General features: G+C 48.6%; 1 protein-coding gene across 3 annotated transcripts in view; it reads left to right on the top strand.

Annotated features, from left to right (window-relative positions):
- TMEM94 (transmembrane protein 94) overlaps positions 1 to 26,523 on the top strand; it is a 734,938-nt gene that overhangs the window by 692,648 nt on the left and 15,767 nt on the right. For all 3 annotated transcript variants that reach the window (XM_086930762.1, XM_086930761.1, XM_086930760.1), the window contains 3 exons: positions 18,401 to 18,486; positions 20,912 to 20,993; positions 21,641 to 21,789. In XM_086930762.1, the coding sequence (XP_086786888.1) occupies positions 18,401 to 18,486; positions 20,912 to 20,993; positions 21,641 to 21,789 (317 nt within the window). The remainder of the gene's footprint in view (positions 1 to 18,400; positions 18,487 to 20,911; positions 20,994 to 21,640; positions 21,790 to 26,523) is intronic.

Raw genomic sequence — 26,523 nt, 5'->3', positions numbered from 1 at the left:
AAAAAAGCCTCCAGGTGACTCAGGCTCAAGTCAGTCTGTTGATCCCGACAAGCAAAAGGTCCTCAAACCAAAACTAACTCCGGCACCAAAGCAACCTTCGGTACCGAAACCGGTCGAGCCGAAAACAAGCTCAGCACTGAAAACAGTTCCCAAGCCTATCGGACCGAAGCCAACTCCGGTTCTGAAAAAGTCGACCCAAAGTTCACCTCGGCACCGAAACACACTTCGGCACCGAAAGTTGTAGATCCCAAACATGCTTCGGAACCAATAAATCTGGATCCGAAAAGCTCCTTTCTGAAAAAGAAGGAAGCACAACGCCAAATCTTCGGAACCGAAACCAAGATCTGCTCCAAAGACTGCAATAGACGCTGCAAAACCTTCTAAGCAATTCGGCCCCAAGCAAGACAAGTCGGTGCCGAACAAGGATAATTCCACAGAAGAGCTTGTCCGCCCAGATCCAAGACAAAAAAAATCTTCGTATTCATCCAAAGACTGGACATATAATTACAGTGCCTGAAAAGAGGAAAATTGACTCTCCCAAGCCACCTCCAGTTCCTCTCAAAAACATGCTCAAACTTCCCCCATAAGAATTCTTTCACCATTGCCAGAGATACCACTCAACATTTCCCCTGCGCACTCACCATTCACCACGCATAGCCCTGCACCAGAGGATGATGATGATGATGATGAGGATAGTTATTCACAAGGGGTAGAAAGTGAGCAACATATAGATGACACAGTGACCCAGACAATATTCTGGGGCCATCAGATGATCCTTGGGAAGATTATAACGCACTAGATGCACCAGATCTGCCACAAGTTGACGCATACCCTTCTAGGCCATCTCCTCCAGAAGACACTATTGGGTTTACACAGCTTATTCATAGAGCAGCCACATGTCATGGGGTGAATTTACACACAGATCCAGTAGAGGAAGACTTCCTATGGATACATTACTGTCATCACATAAAACCACAACCACATTACCAATACTTAACGGAGTGGTAAAACATGCACCAGAGGTATTCAAAGACCCCTACAGAGCCAGGGTAATTAACCCCAGACTAGAAAAGAAGTATAAAGCAGCTCCATCTGATCCAGCATACATCAAAGGCCAGTTGCCGGTAGACTCATTAGTAGTCTCAAATGCTAGGAAAAGAGCTAACTCGCACACAACAGGGTATGCTCCAGCCTCTGATAAGCAGTCCAAGCTTTTAGATGCTTCAGGAAAACGCACCATCTCACAAGCAGCCAATGTCTGGAGAATTGTTAATACTAAAGCATTGTTAGCAAGATATGATCGAGCTCATTATGATGAGCTAGAAACACTTATGCAACATTTGCCAGAACAATATAAAGCCAGAGCTTCTGACTTAATACAAGAAGGCAAGGTCATTACCAATACCTCAATACCTTGTGCGTTAGATGCTGCCGACACAGCCTCTAGAGCTATAAATACAGGAGTACTGTTAAGTAGACATGCCTGGTTATGCATCTCTGGGTTCAAACCAGAGGTACAGGCCAGTATCCTGAATCAACCTTTTGAACAGCAACATCTTGTTGGTCCTACAGTTGATAATGCACTAGAGAAAATGAAAAAAGATACGGACACATCAAAATCCATGGGAGCTTTACAAACTCAGACTCACCAAGCGTCCTTTCGTCGCTCCTCTTACAGGGGCGCCTCTAAAGGTTTTCAAACAGACAACGCCTCCTCTTCTTATAAAGCGCCCACCCAAACCTCGCCCAGTGGAGGTTTGGGTGGGCGGAGGATATAGGGGTAACAACAATAAAGGTAGAGGCAGAGGTAACAACAACCGCAATGCCTCCACTCCTAAACAGTGACTTCCCTCCCATTCCTCCAGACCATTCCACTCCTGTCGGGGGAAGATTACAACAGTTCCTACCTGTCTGGAACTCCATCACCACAGACAGGTGGGTAAGACAAATAGTTCAGTCAGGTTATTCCCTGGAGCTCACTTCCACTCCTCCAACAATACCACCCAGACAGCATCATATATCACAGGCGCATCTCACCCTCCTAAAACAAGAGTTTGCATCTCTACTGCAAAAGAATGCAATGGAACTAGTCTCAAAACACCATCAAAACACAGGAGTTTACTCCCTATACTTTCTCATCCCCAAAAAGGACAGTTCCCTCAGACCTATACTAGATCTGAGGCCCCTAAACCTTTACATACAGTCCGACCACTTCCATATGGTCACATTACAGCAGGTTCTGCCCAGAAAGTACCTTCGGTTCATACTAGACGGCCCCCATTACCAGTTCAAAGTACTCCCTTTCGGAGCAACTACAGCACCTCGAGTTTTCACAAAGTGTCTAGCAGTAGTAGCAGCACACTTAAGAAGGGACAACATTCATGTCTTCCCATACCTAGATGACTGGCTAATAAAATCCAAGTCATACCACCAGTGCGTGCAGCAAACGCATCAGACCATCTGCCTGCTCCACAAGCTAGACTTCTCAGTAAATCAAAAAAAGTCTTATCTCCAACCATTCCTGTCTCAACAGTATCTAGGTGCCACAATAGATACCTCCAAAGCAATTGCATCCCCCAATCCAGCAAGGATACAAAGTATGAAAGCTCTTATATAAAAATTCCAGCCGCAACACTCCCTACCAGCTCGAGTGTTCATGCAATTAATTGGAATGATGATTTAGAAAAGGGGGTGGTAAGAAAAGGGGGTGGTGATGAACAGAGTGTCTGAGTTAAACAGACCACTCTTACCCAGTCCAAAGATCAGGGCTTGATCCATCACCGTTATTTATCTCACTGCCCCATCCCAGCTCAGAACCTGGCTATATGCAAATCAGTCTGTCCCTGGCCCAGTGCATCATGGGAACAGGGCAGACTAAACTACCAAGCCAATTCTTCACCAGAAAGGAGACAAGCTACCGGGGACCGGTTTCTGGCATTTCAGCCTTCTTCGGCCCGGCTTGCTTGAATCCTGATGGAGCAGTGAGAAAGGGACTCATGTCTGAGTATACCCTGCCACACCTATAGTGGCCAAAAATGATTTAGAAAAGGGGGTGGTGATGAACAGAGTGTCTGAGTTAAACAGACCACTCTTACCCAGTCCAAAGATCAGGGCTTGATCCATCACCGTTATTTATCTCACTGCCCCATCCCAGCTCAGAACCTGGCTATATGCAAATCAGTCTGTCCCTGGCCCAGTGCATCATGGGAACAGGGCAGACTAAACTACCAAGCCAATTCTTCACCAGGTTCTGAAACTGGGATGGTGCAGTGAGCTAAAAAACGGTGTTGGATCTAGCCCTGATCTCTTGACTGGGTGAGAGTATTCTGTTTAATTCAGAGACTCTGTCCCTCACCACCCCTTGTTGTAAATATTAATTGGAATGATGGCATCTTGCATCTTCATAGTGCCACACGCAAGACTCCAAATGTGCCCTCTGCAAAAGTGCTTAGCAAGCCAATGAAATCAGGTTCAACAACAAATAACCGATCTGGTGGTGGTGGATGACCGGACACATCGCTCTCTGCAATGGTGGGACACCAAAAACCTTTCCAAGGGCCGGCCATTCATAGGGCCAGTTCCACAAGTGGTGCTAACCACAGACTCATCTCTCACAGGCTGGGGAGCGCATTTGGAAGACCGCACAGTACAGGGCACATGGACACCCCAACAAAAGCTACTCCACATACATCATCTGGAGTTGCTAGCAATTTTTCTAGCTCTAAAATCTTTTCAGCATTACCTATCAGGCAAGGCTGTATTAGTCCATACCGACAATATGACAGCCATGTATTACATCCCAAAACAGGGAGGAACACACTCCTTGCAGCTCTCCCGGCTGGTGCAGATCATATGGAGGTGGGCCATTCCTCAAAAAATCTTTCTGTTAGCAAAACATCAACCAGGATCTCACAATCAAGTTGCAGATCTGTTAAGTCGTCAAAGACAACAGATACATGAGTGGGAACTTCATCCTCAAGTTCTTCTACCTTTCTTTCACAAGTGGGGCCAACCAGACATAGATCAGTTCGCCACACACCGCAACTCCAAATGCCCAAGCTTCGCCGCCAGATATCCATACCCATTGTCCAAAGGCAATGTGATATGGATGAGTTGGTCAAATAAATGTGCGTACGCTTTTCCACCTCTCCCACTAATTCCGTTAGTGGTACGCAAGCTACAGCACCATTCCCTCACATTGATTCTCATAGCACCAATGTGGGCAAGACAACCGTGGTACACCACACTACTGGAACTCTCAGTAGTACCACATCAAAAATTAAAACTCTCTCCACATCTACTGACACAGAACCATGGAGCGATCATGCATCCGGACCCCATGCAGCTCAATCTAGCGATTTGGCTCCAGAGGTCTTAGAATTTGGATACCTTAATCTTCCGCCTGATTGCATGAATGTTATAAACGAAGCTAGACGTCCCACCACTAGAGCATGCTATGTGGCCAAGTCGAAAAAGTTTGCTGTGTATTGCACAAATAACATTAACCCACTAGATGTTTCTATCCAAAATATCATATGTTACCTGCTCCATCTACAAAGATGTAGTTTGAAGTAGTCCTCAATCAGTTTACATCTTGCTGCTCAGCAGCTTACCTTCACAACAGACATCTGTCATTATTTAGAGTACCCACCATCAAAGCATTTATGGAAGGACTCAAAAGAATAATTCTTCCAGGATACCACCCTTCCCTGTATGGAATCTAAATATTGTTCTCACTAGACTTATGGGTCCTCCATTTGAACCCTTGTATAAGTGTAAATTACAGTTCCTTACCTGGTAAGTTGCCTTTTTAATTGCTATTACCTCACTCAGGAGAGTAAGCGAGATCCAGGCATTAACAATTAAAGAACCATTCCTACAACTTCATCACAACAAAGTGGTTCTTAAACCAAACCCAAAATTCCTTCCAAAAGTCATTTCACCGTTCCACCTCAATCAATCAATTGAGTTGCCAGTATTCTTCTCTCAACCACAAACGGTTGCTGAAAGAGCTCTCCATACATTAGATGTAAAAAGACTGCTCCTCTACCAAATTGATAGGACAAAACAATTTCGTAAAATAAAGCAATTGTTTGTGTCCTTTTCTCCTCCACATAGAGTTAATCCCATTTCAAAAGCTGGGATTGCAAGGTGGATCGTTAAATGCATTCCAATGTGTTACCAAAAAGCAAAATTGACTCTATCCACTCCCCCTAGGGCTCACTCCACCCGTAAATTAGGGGCATCTATGGCATTTCTAGGAAATATTCCCATAGATGATATCTACACCACCACACAATTACAAAATACTACTGTGTAGATGTGCACGCAAAACAACAAGTTAGTGTGGGCCAGGCTGTACTCAAGACATTATTTCAAACTACTGCAACAGATACTGGTGGTCGCCGCTAAGGGAGAAAACTGCTATGCAATCAATGCACTAGTGTGTGGTCTGCAGCCCATATGCCTTGAACGGAAATTGCTACTTACCAGTATGCATCTGTTCTTGGCATGTAGGGCTGCAGAGCCACACACGCCCACCCGCCTCCCCGGCAACTATATCTGTTCCAGTAATATCTTAATTATGTACACAAGACATGGACATTTTTTTTAGTACTCATACAACTCCATCATTTCCCCAATGGCGAAAACAATCTGAAGATGGAGTCGATGCCCATGCGCACTACGCTCTGCAGGAGGAGTCATCTACCAACCAAACACTCTTCCAAGACAACAACAAAGTGTAATCATCCAGGCCCACCACCAGATGGCGATCTATGCACTAGTGTGTGGCTCTACAGCCTGATATGCCAAGAACAGATGCATACTGGTAAGTAGCATTTTCCTTATGGACTTCCTCAGTGCCCATCTCATGCTGGTTTCATTGAAGAAATTCTGATCTTGTAGCCCAACCACTTCTGAACAGTTACATTTATTGAATTACCTAAAAACGGTTCAATATAGACTTCAAACTTCTAAAATCATTGTTGCCATTATCTCCCTTCATTTGAGTGACATTCGGACAATGTGACAAAGTCACACATTTTACTCTGTTCCACCACCCTCGTTCCATTCTAATCATTCTGAGGTATTGGCTTTCCCTTGTATCAGAAAGTAATGAAATGGCACTTTAATTTGTTAATGGGAAGCCATTTGGATTCAACTGATGCCCCTGCTGAAGGATAAAGCACCTCTCTGTGTAACCCAGACACTCCGCCCAAACTCTAGGCTAAGTTCTTACCCAATATTGTAATGGCCAGCGTAAATCATGGACAAAGGCCTATGTGCCCCCCCAGTCTAACGTAGATTTGCCTGGGTTGAGCAATCCATCTCCCGAAACCTCACAGAATGGTTTGTTTTGGAGATGGCAGCCTCCTTAAAGGAAAGAGTAACAATCTCTCACGTAGACAGGATGCCAAGAATTTTGAGGTACATGGGTAGAAAATGTAAAAGTCTGGTGGTCTCTCTATGTGACAAACTAATGCCAATGTTATTGTAGCCGCTTGTTAGCTATTGCACTGGTACACCTCCTTGCTCTGAGACTATATTCCAAAGATCATAGTTAATCATAAACCCTGGCATGGAAAGGGCAAAACATAACCTGTTGATGTCCAGTAATCTAATCGATAGCAACCAGAATAATGAATCTTCGGTTTGTCCATGCCTCAGCAGACATAGCTTATGTCCTTTGATCTTAAGCCTGCAAGTTCCAAAGGAAGTGAATAGTTTCCCATTTGAAAGGAAAAATGTTTTTCTTCCATTATAGCAAAGAAGAAAGGGAACACCAGCTGTATGTAACTCTGGTATCTCACGATGGCTCTGTGTAAATGGTATGTTTTTGCTGGAAAACAACAGCACCAAAGTGGATTGCTTAAATAGGCCCATCCGGTCGCGACATCAGTGACGGATTCTGCAGGAAGTCCTTGGACCCCTAGTTGAGGCCGTGGGTTGTCCACTATAGATGCATTTGTCTCTACCATAACACATAATGCTTCCTGGCTAAGCAATAAATCTTGATCCCTGGAGAAAATCCTTATTCCTAAAGGATGTCCCGATGCTGGATTGGATGTGAGTGTTCTTGTATGCATTTTCTCTGACTAATTTGATTCCAGGGATACTTCAAAAGTTCAGAAAGAGCCTGGCTTGCATGGTCCCCAGCCAGGTTCTGTCTTGACCCACATCAGCTTGCCTTGGAGCATTGTTTCCCAAACTGTAGGGCTTGAAGTCTAAGCAATAAATAAAGATGCCTTTAAATTCTGCATTTATCTTGTCACATTTGCTGCATTTCAAAGACAGAAGTCAAATGTCAGGCTATGTCTACTGACAAATTGCTGCTTATTATTATAACAGTGGAATTGGGGTTTACAAGCTACTCTGACTCTGCAGTCAGGGAAAGAAAAGTAAAGATAATTGTGTGACAATGTTGCTGGGGAGTGTGAAAGGAAAAGCTGTAGGATATCATTTCCACACAACAAATGTAAATTCCTGTAAATGACCTATACACATTCAGCAGTTGGAAAGCAAAAATTAACCATATTTTTTGTAATTCTGGAATGTGATGGAAGCAACGGTTTTAATAGGATCAAAGCACTTTACCTGGTGATGCACAACTGATAAATAGTAATTGAAACCCGATCTCCATACATTATCATTTGTGTGTAATATAGTTTTATCAGTTATACTGTATGTTTGTACAACTCTGATGGCAATTACAATGGAAAATGTGCTGTCTGTAAATGACCGGACACTAACTCCCTGAGGATGTTATTGTTACGTTAACCGCCCTCCCCCGCCCATCCCCACCCTTCTCCATGTCCATTAAAGCTAGGTGGATCATGTAAGTTTGCTATTCTAAAGATTAGGTTGTTTTTCTGAAACGTTTGGGCAGCACTGCCTTAGAGAACACATGTGGAGGGAGGCAAAGTAGTTTCATGGCTGTGGCAAACTCTGAAGCTGTACAGAGATGGATCTAACAGGTTATTACACTAGATAGGATGTAAACAGGACTGTAATATGTTATCTGATAGAGACATCTAGCCGCAGATTCTGTAACTTGGAATATCCCCAGGCGTCAGACTGGATCCAGATTTTTTTTTTGCAGCAGCACCAGCACCTCTGCACACCATGGGACGGTGCCACTCGCCCCGCCCGGACGTCTTCCATATATGTGATGTCAGTGAGGTCATATAAGTCCCTCCCGGCGCGCTGACGTCTGTTTTCCTTCTTTTCCACATGCAGCGCGGATCCGGAGTGAGCGGTTCCTAGGGCCTGTTTTCAGGCCTCCTTTTCGACGCTTCGCGTCGGGAACAATGTGCAATGCCTTCGAGCTTTAAAACTTGCAATTCCTGTTCCCGACGGACCCGCATCTTATTTGTATGTGGTGTCTGGGCAAGCACCATGACTCCGCAGACTGTGACGCCTGCCAGCGTCTGAAACCCAAGTATCGGCCGGAGCGACGTATGAAGCTTATATCAGCACGGCTGTCTCGCCCCCTGCCTCGTCGTCCACGGCTGGACCCTCTACTGTCCGGTTCTGCTGAAGATCGCCCTCTGGGGTTCGGGGCCTTCGTTCACCTCTTGGTAAGCCGAGGCGCTTGTCGCTGAGGTCTTCGACCTCCCCTTCTTCTGTTGTCAGGGGCGCTGGCTCCCGGAATGTTCTGGACGTGTGCTCCTGACAGTCGCCCTCCCCTTTTCCACCCTTTTAGGGTGCGGGGGAGACACGGGACCAGATAGAGGCATATACTACAGCTTTACATGCCTCCCTGGGGTCCTCTCCCGTTCCTTGGGTGTCCTCTGGGCCTCCACTTCTTGTGGGCTCCCCGACGTACTCGCTGGTGGGTTCGCCCCCGGCACCTATTGAGCCTTTGCTCCCTGGAAACGCCGGAGATGTGGTAGCGTTAGTGCGCGGCCTGGCCGGGTCCCCCTCTACAACTCATGGCACCTCTGCCTTGCTGCATAGCCCTGCTGGGCTCCCTGTGGCGCCGCAGGTGGTTGTCTGGCTTGGGCACACCCCGGCTGCCTGTCCGGAGCAGGGGTCAGCTCCGCCTCCGCTCCTTTCTCCTGAATCGGAGCCTGTCTTGGATGAGGCGGAGTCGATGCCGGGACAGTGCCGTAAGGTTGCCTTGCCAGCAGCAGCAACTTCTCCTTCTTCCGAAGGGGAGCTCGTCAAAAGTTTTGGCGCTGACTAAACACCGGATGCAGCCGAGTCCACGTATGACGAGGCACAATCAGCGCAGATATGTGTCGTTTTGGAGCCATGTGGACGCCGAGTTCTAGACTCTTCTCTGGAGGCCTCTGGAGAGAGTTTGGCGAGTTTTTGGTCCTGAATCGGTGAGTAGATTTCTAGGGAATGTTTAGGCAGAGACCTACAGTTCAATGGGGCCATACTTATGCAAGTTGCGACATATGGAGGGGACTTTTTTTTCCGACAGAGAGTAATGGCAGGAGGTGCAGTGGGTGAGGGGCGTATCTGGAATAAGCAAATTGAAACACGCGAAGTTTATGTCTGGTCTCTATTGCAGGAGTGCATCGTGCGAGTAGGTGATGGTGGAATTGGGGGGGGCAGGGGTTCCCTGGGCCCGGTCTGGCCCGCTGCGCGAACAGATTGTGTGGTTCATTTTGTAGTGTGAGGCCAGTATCGCCCGCAGCACTAGCCCGCCGACCTCCACTCCCCCAAAGATGGCGCCCGTGGAAATGCGCCGGAGTGTGAGATCCGGCGTCCCAAGTGAGCCCAAATCGGCCGCCTGGAGGTGCGTTGACCCCAGGGGAGAGCGAGTGCAGTAGGTAAGGAAAAAGTGAAATTTAAAATTTACACAATAATCAAAGCGTTTCCACACAATTTAAAAATCTCTGTCCTCTGATTCCCGGCTTCCTCCTCAGGAATCTCTATCTCTATCATAAAGGACAGCCACTGTCACTCACCTCCCCAGCCTTTCACTATAGGTCTTTGAGACCTGCAGTTTGAATGTTTTGTGGAGTAGAATCGTGACCCCAGGTGAATCTGGAATAGTAGGTTCCTTTATTCTCAAATTAGTTCAAGCGTGATGTTAATGCCCAGTTATTAGGTTTCTTGTAGTACTACTGTTTTTGGCAGGAGTCTTTTAATGTATTGGAATACCATTCCTTTCTTCATTTTATTATTGAACTCCTGTACATTCCATGATATTATCATGTAGGTGTTTAAATATGTGCACATCATTTGTATATGTGTGTGAGAGTGAGAGAACCAGTGTTCTGAAGGAAAGCTTGTGAGAGCATGCCACTGCCAAAACAAAAAATCTAAACCTCTTTACATGAACTTCCCATCAACTCTCATTTCTCCAACTGAAGTTCTGTTCTCCATAGAAACACAATAACTAGTTCACAGGGCGGCCTGGCATCGTGAAAAGTAAAACAAAAGTTGTGCCAAACCAGCAGATTATAGGAAGCTATCCAAAAGTACCACTCAGTACCTGGTTCTTTGTGTATTCTCTGCCCCCAAGAGAAGCACATGCCCTTTGCTCTCTTCTTGATATATTGAATAGTAAAAATTGCTTCCATCGACTCATATCTGGTTGCTGTTTTCTTCTTCACTGCTACCTCGCATTTGCTGTTCATATCATATCATATCCGCGCCCACTACCCCTGCATTTTTCCTCTCTCTGCTCCGACCGTAGATACCTCTGGGTTTACAAAGAAGTGTGACTTTCCTTGATAGATCACTTTCAGCTTCACAGGGTATTCAAAAATGAAGGGAAGTTGCAGCACCCTGCATTTTTGCTTGACCACAATGAAAGACTTGGGATGTTGCTGCTCCAGGGATGTATAGTATGGAGAAATCATTAGTTTTGGAGATTGTAGCTTCAGTTCTAGGGCAGATCAGGCTCCCTCAGAATTGTCTTTCAACACTTTCACCTTTCCCACGGCTCCACCGGATAAGGACTCTAAAAGGCTGGAACAATTTGGCAAGAGATTATTCTCATTGGCCAGCTTAGGGCTGCGGTCGGTTAACACCTCCTGCTTGTTGGGCTGTTACTCCCACGCAGTGTGGGATTCCGTGGCTCAGGTCTTGCCTCAGTGTTCTGAGGAGGTCCAGGCTATCCTTTCCCAAGCGATTGAAGAAGGTAAGTATGCGGCTAAATTTGCCATCTGGTGTGGTTTGGACACCGCTGATTCGTTGGGCAGGGCAATTTCAACGACTGTGGCGTTGCGGCGCCACACCTGGTTGCGTTCGACTGGGTTCTCGCCCAATGTCCAGGGCTCGCTCATGGACATGCCCTTTGATGGCTCCCGCCTCTTCGGCGATAAGGCAGACAGTGCCCCAAGGACTCTCGGGCTACGACCAAGTCCTTGGGTCTTTTTACGAAAAACCCTGCCACTCCTGGTTTTCGTTCCTTTCGTGGCCAGGGCAGGGGCACGCTCCTCCAACAAGCCTGTGCAGAACCACCCTCAGCGCGGCTGTGGATTCCGCAGGGGCGGGTCTGGGAACAAGTGTGCGGGTCAATCCACCTCCACCCCCGCTGCTTCCACCTCCAAGCCTTACTAATCCGAGCCTCAGGGAGCACCCCACGCTGGTGGGTGGCAGGGTCCTCCACCACTGACGCGAAATTACATCGGACAAGTGGGTGCTGCAGATAATCTGCCAAAGTTACTCACTCCCCTTTCTGTCTTCCCCTCCAGCCATGCCACCTCTGTACCACTGCATGTCGGGGGATCATTTGGTTCTTCTCCGTCAGGAAGTCACAGCCCTCCTGGCCAAAGGGGCCATCAAGTGCGTTCCCTTTCAGGAAGTAGGGAGTGGTTGTTATTCCCACTACTTTCTGGTCCCCAAGAAGGACAAGGGGCGGCCTGTGCCCCATCTTGGACCTACGGGACTTCAATCGCTACCTCCGGAAGGAGAAGTTCAAGATGCTCACTTGGACTTGCAGGACGCTTATTTTCACATCCCTGTCCTGCCAGCCCACCGGCGCTACCTGCGATTCACGGTAGGCCAGGAGCATTTTCAGTTTACTGTGCTCCCCTTCTGCCTTACCAGAGCCCCTCGGGTGTTCACAAAGGTGATGGAGGTGGTCGCGGCTCATCTGCACAGGTCAGGGGTGTCAGTCTTCCCCTACCTCGACGACTGGCTGTTGAAGGCGGGCTCGCCCCAGGCAGTCGTCAACCACCTCCAGACTACGGCTGACCTCCTGCATTTGCTGGGGTTTTCCGTCAACGTGCCGAAATCACACCTGAGTCCCTCTCAGAAGCTTCCCCTCATCGGAGCGGTTCTGGATTCGACGTTGTTTCGGGTTTATCCTCCCGGATGTATGACGTTACAACGCATACTTTTACCACGCATGCCTTTACAACGCGGTTTTTACAACGCATGCCTTTACAACGTATAGCGCTTTGGGGTGCTGGATAGTGAAAAGTTTAATTTACTATTCCAACTCCAGTCCCCGTGGACACTAGGGAAGGTGTTGGATAGTAAATTAAACTTATTCCCCATCCTAGAGTGCCCCCCAAAGCAATGCGTTGTAATGACTGCGTTGTAATGGTAGTGCGTTGTAAAAGTTTTGTTGTAAAGGTTGTATACCATCCTCCCGAGCAGTGAATCTGGGATATTCAGGCTATGATTCCTCCGGCTTCTGGGCCTGATGGCCTCCTGCATCCTGCTGGTGCCACATGCCAGATGGCATATGCGGACTCTGCAGTGGGACCTTAAGTTCCAGTGGGCGCATCATCAGGACAACCTGTCCGACCATGTTCAGATCTCGGAGTGTGCTGCACAACAGTTGCAGTGGTGGCTCACAAATCGCGATTGGGTCAGTGGCAGATCCCTTCCCCAACCAGAGCATACAGTGGTGACAGATGCGTCCCTCCTGGAATGGGGAGGCCACTTGGGAGAGGCGGAGATCAGAGGCCTCTGGTCTCCGGCGGAGTCCCAGCTCCATATCAACCTTCTGGAGCTGCGGGTGATCCGACTTGCACTGAAGGCACTCCTTTCCTCCATCCGGGGAAGTGCAGTGCAGGTGTTCACGGACAACACCACCGCCATGTGGTATTGCAACAAGCAGGGCAGGTGGGGTCCTGGACCCTGTGTGAAGAGTCTCTGCGCCTCTGGACATGGCTGGAACGTCAAGGTATTACCTTGGTGGTTCAACACCTGGCAGGTTCTCTGAACGCCAGGGCGGATGAACTCAGCTGCCGGTGCATGATGGATCACGAATGGCATCTGAACTCTGACTTGGCGCAAGGTCTCTTTCTGCATTGGGGAGAGCCTTGGTTAGATCTATTCGCCACTGAAGAGAACGCGCAATGTCATCAGTACTGCACGTTGGAATTTCCAAGGTGGCACTCGCTCGGAGACGCTTTTTGACGCAAGAGGAGTTGCGGTCTGTTGTATGACTTTCCGCCTATACCACTGCTGCCCAGAGTGCTGAAGAAGATCAGGAGCAACCAGGCCCAAGTCATTCTTGTGGCTCCGGACTGGGCTCGGAGAGTAGGGTATCCTGAGCTACTCAGTATAAGCATTGATCCCCCGATCCGTATGCCTCTTCGAGAGGATCTTCTGACGCAGCAGCAGGGGACGGTCCTTCACCCGAACCTGTCTAGCCTCCACCTCCATGCGTGAAGATTGAGCAGCGGCAGTTGACACCTCATCCAGGCTGAGTAGATCGGACTCATCCAGTGCTTATTGGACTCATCCACTGTTTATTGGCTTTTGGCACTTATGTTGCTAGCAACATTGCACCCTCCTCCACCCCTTAACTTCCCTAAGTCTTGACTCCAAGTTAACAATGGCCAAGAAATCTGGGCTACCCAACCAGAGACATTGGTAGCAGTGTGAAAGATGGTGTGTGTGAAATTGGTAATCTGATAGAGACTACTAGCCGCAGATTCCTTCACGTAGAATTACTCCCAGGCGTGAGACTGGATCCGGAAACTTTTTTGCCACAGTATCCCTGCACGCTGGGGGCGGCATGACATCGCCCTTCTCCACCCAGGCGTCGTCCTCGCACGTGACGTCAGCGAAGTCACATAAGACCCTCCCCGGCGCGCCTACATCAGTTTTTTCCTTTTCCGCATGCAACGCTTATCCGGTCCTTGCTACGGGCCTGTTTCGGGCCCCTTTTTTCTCCAATTCTTTTGGTGGAACAGTGTGCAAATGCCTTCGGGCTTCAAATCTTGTACGTTTTGTGGGAATCTTATGTCGGCGACGGACTTGCACCTCATTTGTATGTGGTGTTTGGGGGAGGATCACGGCGCCACTGACTGTGAGGCCTGTCAACAGTTAAAGCCAAAGTTGCAGCGGGAGTGCTGCATGAAACTTCTCTCAGTGTGTCTCTCCAGGTCGACGTCCTCCCCTCTGTCTACTTCGGCGGACTGCTTCTTGTTCGGCCGTGGTTGTCGTCCTCCCCCTTCTCCAATGTCACGTGAGGGTCGCTCCCCATTTGGTAAGTGTCACAGTTTGTCCCCGGGTCTGGTTTTCAGCCCGCTGGGGTTGTGGACTTTCCGCGGGTGATGCGGCCCAGCGTGTCGTCCTATCCACCATTTCCCGCTGTTGGGGCGCCGAGAGTCCAAATGGAGACATACGCGGTGGCTTTGCAGGCCTCGCTGGCGTCTCCGCCTCCTTCCCCTCCTAGGGCGTCGGCGGACCCCTCTCCTCGCGCAGGGCCCTCCGCGGCCCCGCCGGTAGCTCTGGCGCCGGCTGGTTCGGTTCTAGACTTGGAGGATGTGGTGCTGTTCGGGTGTCGCTCCTCTGGGGCACCTCCTTCAGGCCACGGTGTCTCCACCTTGCCGCAAACTCCTGCGTGAGTCCCTGCGGTGTCGCGGTAGGTCGCCTGGGCTCGGGTCGCAACTCCGAGCCCCTCTCGGTCCGTTGACAAGGTGGTCCTGTCTAAGGCCGAAGTGACACTGCTACGGCGCCGGCTGCAGCTGACCGTGCGAAGCCACAGGGGTCGGTGCACCCTCCCCATTCCGGCTCCAGGTCGAGGCCGGGTGCAGATCCCTTGTCCCTCTCCGAGCCCTTCTCGTCCCTCCCAACAGACAGAGGGCGAGTCGGAGGTTGAATCTTCCATGGCACCGCCACGTGGGTTGCCAAGCGATCTCCGCCTCATTCTGGGCCGCGGCTGGTAGAGGGATTTGTGCCACTCCCCAGGCCCGGCTCATTCCTTCGTGCAGGTGGCTACCTCGACAGGGGTAGGGTTGGCGCCGCCCCGGTGCTGGTTCGGCTCCAGCTCCCCTCCGGTCTCCGGTGCGGGGTGACCTGGAGGTAACTTGTCTGCCGGATGGTGCCATCAACCTGCCTCAGGCTGCGGACTCCATGGCTCCGTCCAGGGGTCGTACCCCGGATTCGTCTTCCGACGTTCCTTCTTCTCTGGATGCTGGCAGTATTTTGTTGTCGTCCTCCCCGGAGACTGGTCGCTGTGTGGTGTCTTTTTCACCGGAGTTGGAGGGCGGCTCCCCGCCCTTCCTGAGGCAGAGGTGTTCGTCGGAAGAGCGGCAGGTCCCTCATTCTTTGGCTCCTTCTAACTTTCAGGTCTGGCCCTTCCCCGGGTCCACTTGGACCCGGGGACGGCCACCTTAGTCTGCAGCCGTCGCCCACTGAGGAACTGCTTTCCCCACTGCGGGGTCCCACGGAGGTGGGTGGGGCCTTCGCTCATGCAGTGTCCACGGCTGTGGGCATCCTGCGTATGGGTGACCCGGTGACTCACTTTCCGGTGGACCATCTATTGGAGGTCCTCCACCAGGGCTCTGGTGGGAGGGAAATCTTACTTCCCTTTGAAGGTTCCCTCCTTTCTTCCTTGACTAGGGCTTTAAGGCGTCTTGCCTTAGGGGACCCGTTGCCTCAACATTTTCTGCACCTTCACTCCGGCGCCACGTAGCCCGGCTTGCCTTTCCCTCCACCCCTCTGCCTCCAGACCTCTTTTGCGGACTGCTTTTCCCTCCCTGCTGCCGCTGTTGACTCCGCCATCCTGAGAGGCCCGCTGGCTGGACTCTTGGGGGCGTAACATGGTTGCCTCGACCTGCGGGCCCTGAACACCTTGTGTGTGCTGGCTCAGGCCTCCTCCTGTTTGTGGGACTCGGCTGAGTCTCTGGGATTCGCAGGGTCCCAGGAGGTTGGCCAGGTGGACTTACGGCATCATGCTTTGGATGGCAGGGAGCTTAAGGCGTTTATTCTCCGTTTCGTTCTGGACTTCTCGGAGGTGCTGGTCCGGGCCATGGCTTCCTCGGTCGCTCTCCTTTGCCATGCTTGGCTTTGGGATGGAGTATTCCCTGAGAATATTCGGGAGCGACTCATTGACCTTCCTTTTGATGGTAGTCTGTTGTTCCATACCCTGGCCGACTCTGCCATCCAGAGGCTCTTGGCAGGGCTTCGTCCTCCTCCGCCTTACACTTCTCCTCCTCCTCCGTCCCCTCCTCAGTGACTCCTGAGTTGGATTGATTCTGGCCCTTTTTAGGCCGGAGGTTCTGGCTGTGTGTTTTCTGCCATTTGTATCCTTCCTTGAGACGTTGGCATTGTTGGCTGCTGGACGGCCCTTTTGTTGATTATGTGTGTTGCAATTGTTGTGCAGACTTGGCCCTGAGATTAGGCCTTCTGCTTGCTTGGGCTGCTTGTTAAGCCTGTCGCAGGGGTGTTTTTTCCCCCGTGGCTCTTTTGTTTTTCCTCTGCTGCGGGCGTTTTTCCAAAGAGGGTTCCCATGTTTTGGAACTTATTGTACCCTAGGTGGGGTAGTGGTAGCTGTCATATGGCTTGCGCTCTGCTGGAGGGTTCTGGTCACCTTTGTGTGCCTGTTCTCCATGGCGTTGTGTTTGCTGCTTTGCCACTGGAGGTCGTGTGCGCGGCCACTCGTAGTAGTGTGCCCGGGCATCTTCTCCTCTCTCTGTTCCTACCCTGAGGTCTGGGATGATCCTATGTTCTCCCTAGCCAGGCAACGCCTATTCGGCCTTCCTGGGGCCTCAGGTGGTTCTTCTTGCTTCTGGCGGCTTTAACTGCCAGCTCTGTTCTGGCTGGCAGGTTGTCTCCACCTGGAGTGGGTTCGCCTTCTTTCCCTCGCTTCCCTGGGTCTTCTAAGCTTCTTCTACTTATTCCTCCCTTCCTGTCTTGGCATTGGGCGGAAGCTGTGTTACCTTGTGGGGCAGTGGGGTGCTTCGGCATTGGCGGCCTTACCCTTGGTTCCTCTTCAGCCTTCTTCTCCCTCCTACATCATTTTGGGGTCGGTGGGGGTCTGCTACGGGGGGTTCTCCTAGCCTGGCAAGGCCAAGGTTTTACCTGGTCCACAGATCTGGTTCCCTGTGGGGCCCTCTGTTCTGTATTGGCTGGTGGGGTCCTTTCGCAGTCCCTCCTTCCCAGGGGGTATTGCTAGGGTATCTATTCAATGTGAAGGAATCTGTGGCTGGTAGTCTCCATCAGATGTACGAGTTACTTACCCTCGGTAACGATGTATCTGGTAGAGATGATTCTAGCCGCAGATTCCTTCACGGCCCGCCCTTCCTCCCCAATTCTGCGAGGACCCTTGGGTTGGTCTTCGGTACTCGCCTCCCGGTGGGGGGCTGTATTTCCTGTGAGCGTCTTCTTTGTTCTTGACGGGTGGCTCCGTCTGGGGGCGGTTCATTCCTCCTTTGGTTCTTTGGAGGATGGGGTCCCGGTGTTTCGGTGCCCTGCTGCTATGGCTACTCCAGGTTTGGGGGGGTGGGGGGGGATTCCTTTCTATCCCTGTCCTCCCTCCACTCCCTTCCTTCCATTGCTATCATCTGATTAAGGGTCATCTGGCCATGTCTTGCACTTGTCCCTTGTGGGTGGTTGCCCTTTATGTTGGAGTGGCTTGGAGGTTTGTTGTCCATATCTGTGTTGGAACTGGTCCCCTTTCTTGCTCAGGATGAGGATGGTGGGTTTCCTACGTGTACCATGACTTACGCATGTTCCTTGCCTCCGGGGTACAGAGGTGGGAGGCTGTCTATGTGCTGACAAGGTGGTTGCGCAGGACTCTGCTTCTTCTTCTTCTTCTTCCTTGCCTTGGGTTCTGCGGTGTGACACTACTGTGGGTGGTGCTGTTAGTCACCATTTCTTTCCAAATTTTCGGCTTTTCGTGCACTGTTCCCATGCTTCCACAGTTTTTTATCTGTTGGTTCCGCGTTGTGGTGCAGAAAAGTTCTCAGAAGAAAACTGACATAGGCGTGCCGGGGCGGGTCTTATATGACCTCGCTGACATCACGTGCGCTAACGACGCCTGAGCGGAGTTGCGTGATGTCGTCCCGCCCCCGGCTTGCAGGGATGCTGTGGCAAAAAAGTTATGTGATTCAGTCACACACCTGGGAGTAATTCTACCTGAAGGAATCTGCAGCTAGAATCGTCTCTACCAGTTACATCGGTACTGAACGTAAGTACCTCGTACAACAGTCCTCCTTGGATTAATTCCTTTGCTTTGTATTTTTTGCAGTTCTTGGGCTGTCTAATTCAGCTGCCACCTATCCTCAGCACAACAGACATCCTGTGGCTCTCCTGCTTCTGCTATCCCCTTCTCAGGTAGGCCATGCTCCTAAGAAGCATCTCTAATTCTTTAGAGTTAACAAAGAAAACTGTTCCTGTTTCTCACAGTACAAATTGGGTGTTCTCCTAAAAATGCAGTTGGGAGGGAACACCTTTGTGGTCTCAGAATAAGAGTTTGGGATGATTATGGTAAAGTAGGTGGAAAGGATCCCCAGGTAAATGGTGGTAGCATTATGAATTAAATGTGAGGGATAAATCTCAGGTTGTGGGTAAGAAAGAGCTTTAGCCTGATTTGCAAGTCTGGTTAGATCAAAGTGAGGAATGTGGCATGGATCCACACAGGTGAACATACACAGGGAGAAGGGTACGTGATACATAATGGTAAAGGTTGTAATGATAGCCTTTGGGTTCTTCAGTTGGAAAGGTTTGTTTTGGAAGGACTTCTCTGGTAGGTGGGAAAGATGTCTTTTGTTATGTAACAAGAGGGGTGGTTGGATCATCTAACAATGCTGCACACTGTCGGATTGCTTTCCTTGAGTTGAATACGAGTAGGTCAGATTTCTAAGGTTGGCGTTTCATAAAAAGATCTCATTGCTAAGCATACCATGTAAGTCCTGCCAAACTACACGCCAGAGGGGGTATACAACCGTTACCACGCAATTTTTACAACGCACTACCATTACAACGCTACTTTTACAACGCTGGATCCTTTACAACGCATGCCTTTACAACGCATGTCATTACATAGCAGATACTATTACAACGCATGCCATTACAACGTAAGTATAGGTAAGTATATAATTCTATTTTATATTTTATTTAACATTTAATTAATTTAATTAATATTAAAAATAAATAAATATATTGATTTATGTATTTTTATAAAATAAATTAAATATATTAATTTTAGTAATTTTAAAAAATAAGTATGATATAGGGTATTTTTAGGGTTCAGGGCTAGGTTTGGGTTATGGGGTACAGGGGTATTTTTAGGGTTCAGGGCTAGGTTTGGGTTATGGGGTACAGGGGTATTTTTAGGGTTCAGGGCTAGGTTTGGGTAATGGGGTACAGGGGTATTTTTAGGGTTCAGGGCTAGGTTTGGGTAATGGGGTACAGGGGTATTTTTAGGGTTCAGGGCTAGGTTTGGGTTATGGGGTACAGGGGTATTTTTAGGGTTCAGGGCTAGGTTTGGGTTATGGGGTACAGGGGTATTTTTAGTGTTCAGTTTTTTTAAAAAAACGACTTTACATAAATTAAATTAATTAAATTAAATTAATTATATTAAATTAATTACAATTTATTAAAAAAAAGATATACTTACCTATACTTACGTTGTAATGTCATGCGTTGTAATAGCATCTGCTATGTAATGACATGCGTTGTAAAGGCATGCGTTGTAAAGGATCTTGCGTTGTAAAAATCGCGTTGTAATGGCATGCGATGTAAAAGTATGCGTGGTAACGTCATACATCCGCCAGAGGGTATATAAAGGCCCTGGAAATGTTGAAAAATGGAGGAACCCATCCACTGCTTTGGCCCAAGCATTAGGCCCACTCCTCCCTCTCCTTAAGTGTTCTTCAGTGGCTCCTAGTGACACAACTGATTTGCTTTAAATCCTCTTGCTAAGGTTTGGGCAATAAAAAAATAAAGTCCCCAGTATTCCATATTAATATGTTGACACTGTTCTGAAGGTAGAGTTCTTAAAATACAGGCAGCAAAATCATGGATTGTTCTCCCTTTGGAAATAAACATCAGTTGTTTTTCTGGGAATGTTTGAAACCCTTTTTGTTTCCAGCTTAATTTAATTCAGGATGTACGCACCCTGTTACGGTCACACACATCGTAGCACATACTCTCTCAGCCCATAGATACACCCTACAGTGTTCAAGGTAACTTATAAATGGGAAAGGAAATATGAAGTATCCTCTTGACCATTTTAGCAGAGGGCAGTTTCCCCTGGATGATCTCTCAGATGGGTGTTTGGATCACAGTGAGGGTACATAGGAGGGAAACCCCTGGGTGATCTCACATTATGTAGAGGGCAGATCATGATGCAGGTCAGAGAGGTACCTACACCTAATATATATAGCAGGAAGAAACCTATAGTTTGAATATTGGTGAGGTTGTAATGTAGGTGGGGGTCGAACTCCTGACTTAACTCAATTAAAAGGCGAGTTAATTATGATCCCCAGGGCCTTTTAGGATTGGTATCCTACCTCCCCTTTGCTAGAAAATCAGGAGCTCACTATCACTTGTCTGTCTAAGAGGATTCTAACTGGCATTTCCATGTAAAGGGCAACCTTGTTTGGTCCCCACGTGCAGATGTCACTCCTAATCGTCCGCTGTGAAGTGGAAGACAACACTCGTATGGTACAGGGAGATATTTTCCACAAGAGATTTCTAGTTGGGAGAGTTATCCTATGATTTTTCTTTAATGACATTATTCGTTTTTCTCTTCCAGTGTCTCCCTTCTTGGGAAGCCTCCTGACAGCTCAATCATGACGGTGGCAACTGGGAAAAACTTGACTACTATACCCAAAAAGGTAGGGTATGTCATAAGTGTCCATTGTTGGGTTATTGTAGAGATCACAGGGTATCAGTAGAATAATGGACATATGCTCGTCACTACAGCATTCGAATGGCCCTACCAGGAGGTGGCTCGGGTTGTTGGTGTGTTGTAGTGCTCAAAGGTCGCAGCTGGAGAAAGGTGCACCATGCTGCAGCTCTGTAACACTGAGGAGATACTGCTTAGATGGCGCCCACCCTGCTATAGGCCTTTAAGAGCCCAAAAGTGCTAGGAAGCAACTCATCCTGCTAGGATCCTATAACGCTAACGGGTTACTACTGGAGGAAAACAGCCCCGTTTGATTCCTTTAGCAGTGAGAAGGGCACAGATAGATTGAGAGATTGCTTTATATTGACTGCGAACTGCTTGAGAAAGCTCAGATCGCTAAAGTGCTTTAGGCTTTTGTTATAACTGGGGAGAAGTTCATACAGCAGGCTTCCTGTACCACTACTAACATACTGATGGGAAGAAACTTCGCCTGTTAGTTCCCTTTAGCACAGAAAAGGCGGTGCTTTGGGATCCCACACAGCTTGAGCCCTGTACCAGTGGAGGTGGCAAAAGGTTGTTTTTTTGTGCTCTTGTTATTGCTGCCACCTAAAATGTGTCTTCTGCTTCTTTCCGCAGACGCAACACTACTTTTTGCTTTGCTTCCTTGTGAAGTTCTCACCCACCATCACCTCGTGCCTTGTCTGCTTCTGGTTCTCGCTACAGCAGTTCTGCGATATCTCTCGGAACCTCAACCAAACCAATTGTTCCTCCATCATGATGCACAGGTTTGAGACAAACACATCCTCATTGGATTGCAACTGCTGTGTACATGGGCCTCTCTATCTCTTACCAGAGAAACTCTTTTATTGCTCCTTCTATTCCATACTTAATAAATTGTCTGCGCCTGCCAATGCCTCCTGTGTCCACCGGAGAAGAATGATGTCCCTGTTTCTATCCCCAGAACTTCCCCAGTCTTCCCTCTGTTGTTATGGGAGGGGTTTTTTATGACCCGCCTCACCAAGTTACTTCATCTTCACACTGGATGGTCTGTCTTCTTCCCTACACCACAGCTCCCTCTATCACACAATGGTGGTGCGTGTTTCTATCTCTCCCCTCCAGATTCAACTTGGTGTTTCTACCCCTGTCCCCATTGATCCACTGACAACTCTGGCAAGTAGTGTCTCAGCATCTGCCCTGATTGAGCTTGCTTTGTCATTCAAGGGTAGCCTATCTACATATTTCCCAACTGAGAGCTCTCTCCGTTCCACGTCAGGAACAGCTGGCTCTGTCTCGCCCATTAAGCCACAAAGTTGGTGTGAAGTCAAGAACATTATGCCCACAGCACCTGCTATACCATCGTCTTAACTGCCAATCTGTAACTGCCAAAGTAGGAAGCACAAAACAAGAACCTAATGCTAGTCAACATTATATCATAAGATTACATATATCGCCCATACCACAGGAAACAACACAAAGCATACCCAGCATAATGGTAATTTACTCATGCACATTTTTTTACATCATTGTTTCTGTTCCCAGCTGCCTGTATGGTACTCTTTTTTTTTTTTTTTTTTTTAAACCTTTATTATATCGTTCAGCAAAAATTACTGAAGTAGACCTACAACCACAGGGGCCGGTCACTACATTTAGGCGATACGTATCAGAAATTCCAATAACACAGCTCTTCAGCCGGCAACCCTGAGGTCCGGCAGCGGTAAAGATATACGGTGCATTGAACACAGTACAGATCGCATGATATTCATAAGGTTTCATTTTACATTTAACCTCCGACCCCCCCCCCCCCCCCCCCCCCCCCCCCGAGACAAGATAAAGAAGAAGATACAGGATATCCGGAGCAACTCCTTCGAGGGTATAATAAAGGCGGGCAGGTGTAAGAAGGTAGACGCGGACCAACTTAAAAGGAACAGTAAAGACACAAGCGCTAGCAAGCACAATGAGGGTGAAGAACAAAACAACCGATCTCTCATCGTAGCCGCCCACCCTCAGACCCCGCCCACTCGTATACTTCAGGATGAAACAGAAAGTACTGCTACCGGACACTGCAAGAAGAAAAAAAGGGGCCATAGAACAAAACCCCCCCCTCACCCTGCACCCCTGCAATGGCTACGGCCTACCCCGCTAGCAGCGTGCCTGTCGCCCAGAAGAATACCCTAAAAAGTGAAAGAAAAAAGAAAAAGGGGCGATAGAACAAAACAAAGGCAAAATAACAAACCCCACCCCCCCCACCCTGCACCCCTGCAATGGCTACGGCCTAACCCACTAGCAGCGTGCCTGTCGCCCAGAAACATCCCTAAAAGGAGAAGAGAAGCGGAGGAGGAGAGATCAAAACACACTCCCGGACTCCCTTACCCCCCACCAGATGCGACCACCCCGAAACACGGTCAAAATAGAATGCATCGAAATATACAATCAATCCGGGGAAGTATGATACACACCACCCGACTCCCGTACATTACAGGTCACAATCCCAGCAGCAAATTAAAATATTATGCCGAACCCTAAAAAACACAAGTTAACCCTGGTCGGTACGATTCTTCACTAGAGCACTTATAACCCAGACCACAACAACAGTGAAAGAAGCAGAGCGTTCATAAAAGTTCAAGTCAATACGAGCAAATTGAAGAAAGGATAAAAGTTCACGATATCCACAGAGCAAGTGAGGAAAAGCGTGGAAGGATAATGAAACTCTCTGATAGCCACTGGTGACCTTGTTGAGGCATTCAAGGTTGTCCATGTCGATGTTTAGCGGGATATGGCTCAAGCAGGGGAAGCTAACAATGTTCACGGGCGCGCGATCTATCCTGTAGGGATCAGCAACGCACACGAAATCCAGCTTCCGCACAGGGTCCTCAAAGTTGAGCATACAATGTTCCATGGGTATTACAACTGGCTGATATGATGCCGAAAAGTCGCCGTCCGGTCTCCGGCAGATATTGTTCACTGTTGCAGATAGTGCCTAGTATTTGACTATGATCTGCGAGTGGAGCGCTCCAATGGCCGCCATTACGGCATGTAGCGATGGTGTGCCTTCTGTCCCCTCCATCTCCTCTCGCGAAGCGACAGAGCAGGATATGAACCCCGGAGGTCGACTACTCCGGGGTAGCAAGCACAAATGGAGCAGACAACAACAATGGGCGCCCTCACCTCACGATTTCTACACCTTCGCTGCTAGTCAGGGCTCCGGTCCGTCACCCCCGGGAGTCTTACGGTGTCTCCGGGCGTCGGATACAGGCCCGCAGCAACCGAAGAGTCGCGCTGCAGCGTCTGCGGTGTAGACAGGATTCTAAATCGCCGTTAGAAACAAGTAAAGTGTGTCTCCGTTCGGGAGACCGGACGAAGCCCAAAGTCCACAGCCGATGCTGTTCAACTCCAGCCCGGATGGGTTGGAAATCGAGGCCCCGGCTTCCACGCTGAGTTAGGCCGAAAATGAAACACGGCGTATCTTCGTCACCCGATGAGTTAAAAAGTTCGGGATTGCACCTTCAAAGTCAGTCACTCCTCGTGTACACGGGAGTCCGGTGTAAAAGCAGGATAACTTGCAGGATATACGGGCTGCTGGCGGAGGTCGGCGGAGCCGGGAGCTTATGCGGCCATCTTGCTTGCTAGCGTAGCTCCTCACTCCTGTATGGTACTCTTGTACTTGTTTGTAGGTGGCCTCCTTTTTAATATCTACTGTCTGTGTTGATTTGGTTGGTTTATAAATCAGACAATTACAGTGGCGAAACACAGGATCATTCCCAGGTGTTATGGCATCTTGGTTAACTGAGAGCAGATCTCTTGTGTCATTGGGACCTTGAATTTTGGATTCAGTGGAGGCAATTCTACTAGGGACATTGGTTTCTTGTCAGGGGCAATGAACAGTTCAAAATGCTCGTCCTGGAAGGACAACATTGTCAAAAATAAGTCTGCTAAAATACATTGAGCAGCGGTGTGTGCCTGACACATGTAAAATGTAGATGGTGTCTTGTAAGTGTCAAGTAGACAGTGGAATCTTTTGTGAATACTCATGACCTGTTAAGTAATATGAGTGGAGCATGAATTCTTTCAGTCAATGTTGAAAAATAGAGATGATTCACCTTATTAATTGGCACTAGACATATGAGAACGTTTCCAATAATGTATGTCATATTTCAAATACAACCAGTTTCTAAACTAAGAAACGTTATGCAGGCAGATAAGGGCCATGATAGGTTCATAGCAGTGCATGTAAAAGTTTACAGTCCACCCTCATTGCAAATGTAATAAATGGCCCACAATTGTTGTTCCTTACGTGCCCTAATATCAGCTAACAAAACTGTGAGAGAATCTACAGCCAGCTAGACTCTTCCTACATCACACATACACCTCAGGGGGAGCCACGGACATTTACCAACCACGCAGGCATACCAAGGATGGGGAACAGCACAGGATCCAGCAATATCCATAACCTCCAATTAGCTTTTCGAATGCCCACAAGAGTACAGTACATGACTCCACTCTTGTTAGTGCTATTCTCCTACCACTTTCCATCTCTCACGTCACCCCTTATTAATCATCCACTCAACTCCCATCAGATTCACTCTCTGTGGACCTTCACTTATTGACTCCTGGCTCACCTTTATTTTGACTGGCCCCTATCTATCTGCCATGCCAGAAATGATGTGCCCAGGCACAGTGCTCAATTTATAAATGAATGAGTGCCAGTGCCCAAAGTTCTGCTTGGAAGCCCGAAGCTGGTGCACTTAAAAGTCAAAGCGCTGAATACCAAGGCTACGCAGTCTCTAATACACCTCATGCATTTTTAAAATGCTGCCAGGCACTCCCTGCTCCCTTGTCTCACTCTTGGAGGTTCCTGCTTTCTGATATGATATATGATATGATATAAAGGCTTTTGTAGCGCGCTCTATTACTAAAAATAGTATCCTGGCGCGAGAAGGTGGGAGCGAAGCACAGGGTTCATGAAAGGGCGGAAAAGAGGTGGTTTACAGAGTGATGTTAAACAGGTGGGTTTTCAGTCCTTTCTTAAAAGCCATGATGGTAGGAGCGGTCTTGATGTGGAGAGCGAGAGCATTCCAGGCCTTCGCGGCTCTGACCGCGATGGATTGGCCGCCTAATCTACAGTACTTAAATTTATGCACGGAAGTTGGCACTGATTGGCAGACCGGAGGAATCTGTTAGGAACATAGAGGGTGAACCTTTTCCTCAAGTAGACAGGGCCAATTTGATGGACAGCGCGATAGGAGAGGACAAGAGTTTTAAACATGATCCTATGAGCAACTGGGAGCCAATGAAGGCTGCGAAGTAGGAGGCGGACACTGGAACTCTTAGGAATATTGAACAGGAGTCTTACGGCGGCATTTTGTATGACCTTGAAGACGATGGATCAGATAGGCCGGTAGCCCGCAAAACAGGCCATTCGCGTAATCTAACCGGGAGAGTATTAGAGCATGTGTAACAGTCTCTTTAGCCTCTCTAGGGAGGAGGGGAAAAAATCTACGTAGGGTTTTCAAGGTAGAGAA

Source organism: Lissotriton vulgaris, chromosome 7, assembly GCF_964263255.1.
Source record: "Lissotriton vulgaris chromosome 7, aLisVul1.2, whole genome shotgun sequence".
NCBI classification, from domain to species: domain Eukaryota; kingdom Metazoa; phylum Chordata; class Amphibia; order Caudata; family Salamandridae; genus Lissotriton; species Lissotriton vulgaris.
This window is presented reverse-complemented; position numbering and strand designations above follow the sequence as displayed.